General features: G+C 41.1%; 1 protein-coding gene across 1 annotated transcript in view; it reads right to left on the reverse strand.

Moving 5' to 3' along the window:
- LOC103391547 (thrombospondin-type laminin G domain and EAR repeat-containing protein-like) overlaps positions 1-2,216 on the reverse strand; it is a 10,452-nt gene extending 8,236 nt beyond the window's left edge. The window contains exons 1-3 of the mRNA XM_025064124.1: positions 1,537-2,216; positions 160-224; positions 1-76 (exon numbers count right to left, since the gene is read on the reverse strand). The exon at positions 1-76 is cut by the window's left edge and continues 77 nt beyond it. Of these exons, the coding sequence (XP_024919892.1) occupies positions 1-76; positions 160-224; positions 1,537-1,714 (319 nt within the window). The 5' untranslated portion in view covers positions 1,715-2,216. The remainder of the gene's footprint in view (positions 77-159; positions 225-1,536) is intronic.
- Positions 2,217-5,377: the final 3,161 nt, after the last annotated feature.

Here is a 5,377-nt window from a genome sequence, read left to right on the forward strand (position 1 = left end):
CAGGAAAACTCAGAGCTGATGTTGTTGTGCCAGTCAGTCGGACGCCCCTGGATCCTCTAGACTGGACCATCTGGACCTGATCAGTGATAAAGTATCTGATCAGAACTGGCCACGAGTATTCTGCAATTTCTGATCAAGCGCGTCGCAACTGTGTCGAACCTGTGGGGGTGGGGCTTGTCCAGGGCGGGGCAGGACTCTGGTCAGCAGGTCCAGAGGTAGCAGGTCTGATCAGGAGAGAACAAAGCAAGTAATAAAAAAGCCAGACAAAGCCTGATGCTAATTGCTTATTACTGCTAATGAACATCAAAACAAAAAACAAAGTTGCTAATAGCTGCTAAGCTAAGCTCAGTTTATGTCATCTAGTTGCCTTACTTTTACTTATTTGTGATTTTAGCTGCATTTGATAGCTTTTTGCGCTGTTTTAAACACACTTATTATTTATCTTTTGAACAAATGATACATTCTTTTTTGGCTAAATAATGTGTAGTTTAGTTTAGAAAATTGCAATTTTAGCTTTTTGTTTTTGTTACATTGTTACACTTGCTTCTAACTGTTAGGTAATAGGTACGTACAGTACACTTAGTTTCTTTTTCTTAACTTACCAAACCTACAGCTCTTACTCCCAGAGAGATAAAAAAAAAACACAAATTTGGAGTAAACTAAGATGGCACAAGTAGATGTTAGTTTAACTGGAATTCCCCTTTAACATCCTTCTGAGGAGCCAAGTGTGTACATGTGTGTATCGCCACAGAAGCAGGATCAATGGAAGATGAATGAAGGGAGGAGACAACACAGACACAAACACGTCTCAGATTTCAAAGACACACATTCGAGGGCACACATGGAAAAATGTTTGATATTCATGTGACGTCAGATGGGTAGAGGTTCCTCTGAATTTTGTCATCAAAATAGTCGGGAAATAGACAGATAGACAGATGGATAGATAGATAGATAGGTAGGTAGGTAGATAGATAGGTAGGTAGGTAGGTAGGTAGGTAAGTAGGTAGGTAGGTAGGTAGGTAGGTAGATAGATAGACAGACAGACAGACAGACAGACAGACAGATAGATAGATAGATTAGATAGGTAGGTAGGTAGGGAGGTAGGTAGGTAGATAGATAGACAGACAGACAGACAGACAGACAGACAGATAGATAGATAGATAGATAGATAGACAGACAGACAGACAGACAGACAGATAGATAGATAGATAGATAGATAGATAGATAGGTCGGTAGGTAGGTAGATAGGTAGGTAGGTAGGTAGGTAGGTAGATAGATAGACAGACAGACAGACAGACAGACAGACAGACCGATAGACCGATAGACAGATAGATAGATAGACAGATAGTTTGTTAGCCAAAAATTAAAGGTAGATTGGCAGTTTAACCAATTTGTTTTTCTTGAACATGAGATTAAATTTCATTTGTGGCCCATTTATCGTGACAGGTTTTGAGATACATCGACTTGTTCATTATCTTTGTAGCCCATGTGTGTGCTAGCGTTTTCGTGTTTCCCTTTGTTCGCATGTTTCCTTACCTGTACAAGGTCTCCAGCTGTGGCTGCGGACGAACGTCAGCACACAGGAAAGAAACAGAGAGTGACACATAAACATCACGGCTGATGACCGTAAAGAGCCGAGATGGAACTTGTCCACACTGGACCGAGTCTGGAGCGGCTGCTGTTTTTCTGCCGGTGTGAGGAGAAAGATCATCATCCAAGGTGGAATAAGCAGTAATGATCAGACAAACGTGTACTTGACTTCCGCTTTTGTCTATTGGTTTAGTTTAAATGTATTACTAACTGATTTAAAGCCAGGTAATAGACGAGACCAGGGGTCATCAACGTGGTACGCGGGGTATGTTCTAAAAATAAACCTAGTCAACAAGAGGGTCAAGGAGATTGGGGCCATGGAACTATTGTTTAAGTCCCAGAACTGATTATTATTACATTGTTCAGGAAGTCTGTTTCAAACAAGTAGCTCTTTGTATTACTAAGTATTCTTAAAGTACAGTAGCTTACTTAGTTTCAAAAAGATTGGAGACCCCTGGAGTAGACATAACTGATGTCAACACCCATCGCTCTACCCCAGACATGGGTAAACTACGGCCCCGGGGACCAGATGCTGTCCATTTGGCATCCCAAATGCATGACTTTTACATGTCATGTATCTGCTCCTGACCCAGCCCCTCTGTCAAATTTTAGGACTTTTTGTGTCAAAGAGTCAAAAAGTTTGCCCCAACTGCTCTACCTATAGCGTCAAGTCTGAATCCAAATCGGTCGCTCTACCTATAGCGTCAAATAGCGTCAAGTCTGAATCCAAATCGGTTCAAAACAATTTCAAATGAGTCTGAATTGCACGAATAATTCGCATCCACCTTTTGCTGCTTCAGTCCAGAACTTGTAAACAGAATTACAACAGGAGCCACATTTTATTTTTCCAAACCTTAGCTCAAAGGTTAATCCATTCTGCAAAGACTGGCCCACACCTGGTCCTTCAAGACAAGATCTTCAAGTCATCTCACGATCTTCATCTTCCTCTGTGAGTAATCTATGAGTAATATCTATCTTAAAAAAAAAAAAAAAAATCAAATATATAATCTCAAACCAATGCAAAACCAATGAATTATCTCCAGGAATCCCAGACTGTCCTCCTCCTGGTCTTTACATCCTTCGTGAGAACTTCTTCACGAACTTCTTCCTCACATCAGAAGCGTCCACCCGGAGGGACATGTCGTCTTGCCGTCCGAACCTTCAACTCCGACTATATTTTCTTTAAACTGTCGTTGACTCTGCTCCTCCAACTATGAAGATCTTCAGAAGAACGCTGACCATTCCACCTGATCTTGCCTTACTCTGTCCTTCACTCATCCTTAAAGACAGAGGATTCTTCTCAAGGTCTATTGTTAAAACACCTCCCCCTGCTGTTTCAGGGGTGTAAAAATTTTGACTTATTTTTTTTAATTTTTCTCTCTTTTCTTTTCTCTAATGTCTACAACAGAGAGTCATTTTCCTTCGTGTGACAGCGAGAGAAGTGAGAAGTAGAGAGAGAGAGAGAGAGAGAGAGTTTTTTTTTACCTGCCCCTCTCGCCCAACATTTAAATATAAAAGACAGGGAGGAGCAGGAGGGAGAGAGAGGGAAGGAGAAAGAAAGACAGTGAGAGAGAGAGAGAGAGACAGAGAGAGAGAGAGGGGAGGAGGAAAACTGCTTCTTAAAGCGATACTGTGATATACGAAGTATAATGTACACACATGTACACACGAAGCACCAGCTCCTCTCATTGAAGCCGTTCTTAATCATCACATGGAGTGAAACGGCAGGTTGTTAAACCAGATCATAGAAAACGTGGAGCATCTTTGGTCTTTTTTTTTTCCACTCTGAACAGGCTGCGATGGATGTGGTGAGGTGCACAGGTGTGGGATAAACACCGTGTCGGCACTGAAACCTTTTTTCAAGGGTGTCTCTTGATGTCTGATTTTGCAAGATAAAACAACAGAGATGAGGTGAGATAAAGAGGACGAGGAGAAGAAGAAGAAGAAGAAGAAGGAGCGACTGATCCTGAAATCTTCTCTGAAGATCAGACCAGAGGAATTCCCCAGCTGGAGCTGAGCTCCAACCACTTATGCCTGTCTGACTCCACCCTCCTCGTGACATCACAGAGCGTCTACCTGATACAGGTAGACACGTGTGGGGACAAATACTGTTTTTGTGGGGACACAAAGAGTGATGGTGAGTATATTTTGAGGTAGTCAATATATTTTTTTTTTTCTGGAGATCAGGATTAGACATACTGTACGTACATATCTATGGTAGTTAAGGTTATACTCAGAGGCTCCAGGACGTTTCATGTCTGTGTGAAGTACTCGTAAAAAAAAAAAAAAAACAAAACACAAAAAAACAAGCGTATGGTTCTTGGAGTGTGATCAGGCTCAGCCTTAAAAGCAGCTGATGTTGAGATTAACCTGCGACAGAAACAAAAGAAACACCCAAGCTGGAGATAAGATCACACAGCCCGGTGTGTGTGTGTGTCAAAGACTAGGAAACCACAACATAATGCCTCTTCACCTGGACACTCCCTGGAGTACAGGAGTAAGCAAACACGTCTGCCCTGCACCAAATTCCAGCCAGAAAATCAGTGATTTAAGCTTACGGGGATATAGCAGTTGTTATTCCGCGGCGAGTCCAAATGTTCTACAGCAGGGGTCACCGACCTTTTTGAAACTGAGAGGTACTTCAAGGGTACTTGGTGATACTAAGAGCTACTTGTTTGATACTAGACTTTCTGAACAATGTAGTAATAATCATCGTCTGAACCCATTTGAACATCACTGCAAGTGGAACTGATTCCAAAAGCACAGTAACAGTACAATTTTTGGACCCTGTTGTTGACTAGTTTTATTTCTAGAACATACCCCACGGGCACCTTAGGTAGTCCATGGGGGCTACCAGGTGACCCCGGGGCACCACGTTGGTCTATATTCACAGTTATTTTCACCGTAATTTGTCATTCAGATAAACCTCCGTTACACAAACTGACCACAGGACAGGCTGTACAGTAACAGTAACCCACTGTCCCCCCCTCCCAAAAAAACAAACATAGTTTCTCCTTGGACTTTGATGTGGGGGGGGGGTGTGTTCTTTGCCAACTTCAGTTTCCAGTTAAAAAAGGGTCAGTGTAAATACTGAGTGTGTCTGTCATCCAGCAGCAGTTAAGTCTCGAACCATTGTTGTGTCCACAGCGCTCTCTCGACACACACACACACACACCAACACACTGGTCTTTCATGAGTAACATGTTCAGACAGATCACACATCCACACACTTAACTCTGAGCTGAACACACACTCTCTTACAACTTTGGAGGACACACCCACGTCTGACTACACTTCCCATGATCCTTCTGATTTTTTTTTTTTTTTGCAGATGGTAACCAAGATAAATTTACTTTAAACTGGAATTAAAAATGTTCAATCGACTCAAATTTCTCTTCTCTCCTACTTTACTTTTCTCTCCAATGCGTATTATCAATAAATCACTCAAACAACCATTTCCTTTGTTTCGTCTCGTCTACCGAACAGCTCAATTTATTTTGACATAATACAGTAAAAATCAAAAACACTGCCAAAATAGCGAAGCAAAACACAAACCGTCCAATAAGTACACTTCGTGAATTTTCCCAATGTGGAACGAATAATGTGTGAAAATATACGGAAATTAAATCGAGAATCACTGATATAAGGGAAGTATTGCATTGTGATGAAAGGCTAAAATGATAAAATAATGCTAATATACATATATATACACATATATACATACACATATATATATACATATATACATATATATACATACATATACATATATACATATATATACATA

Source organism: Cynoglossus semilaevis, chromosome 16 (assembly GCF_000523025.1).
Source record: "Cynoglossus semilaevis isolate Cse_v1.0 chromosome 16, Cse_v1.0, whole genome shotgun sequence".
NCBI classification, from domain to species: domain Eukaryota; kingdom Metazoa; phylum Chordata; class Actinopteri; order Pleuronectiformes; family Cynoglossidae; genus Cynoglossus; species Cynoglossus semilaevis.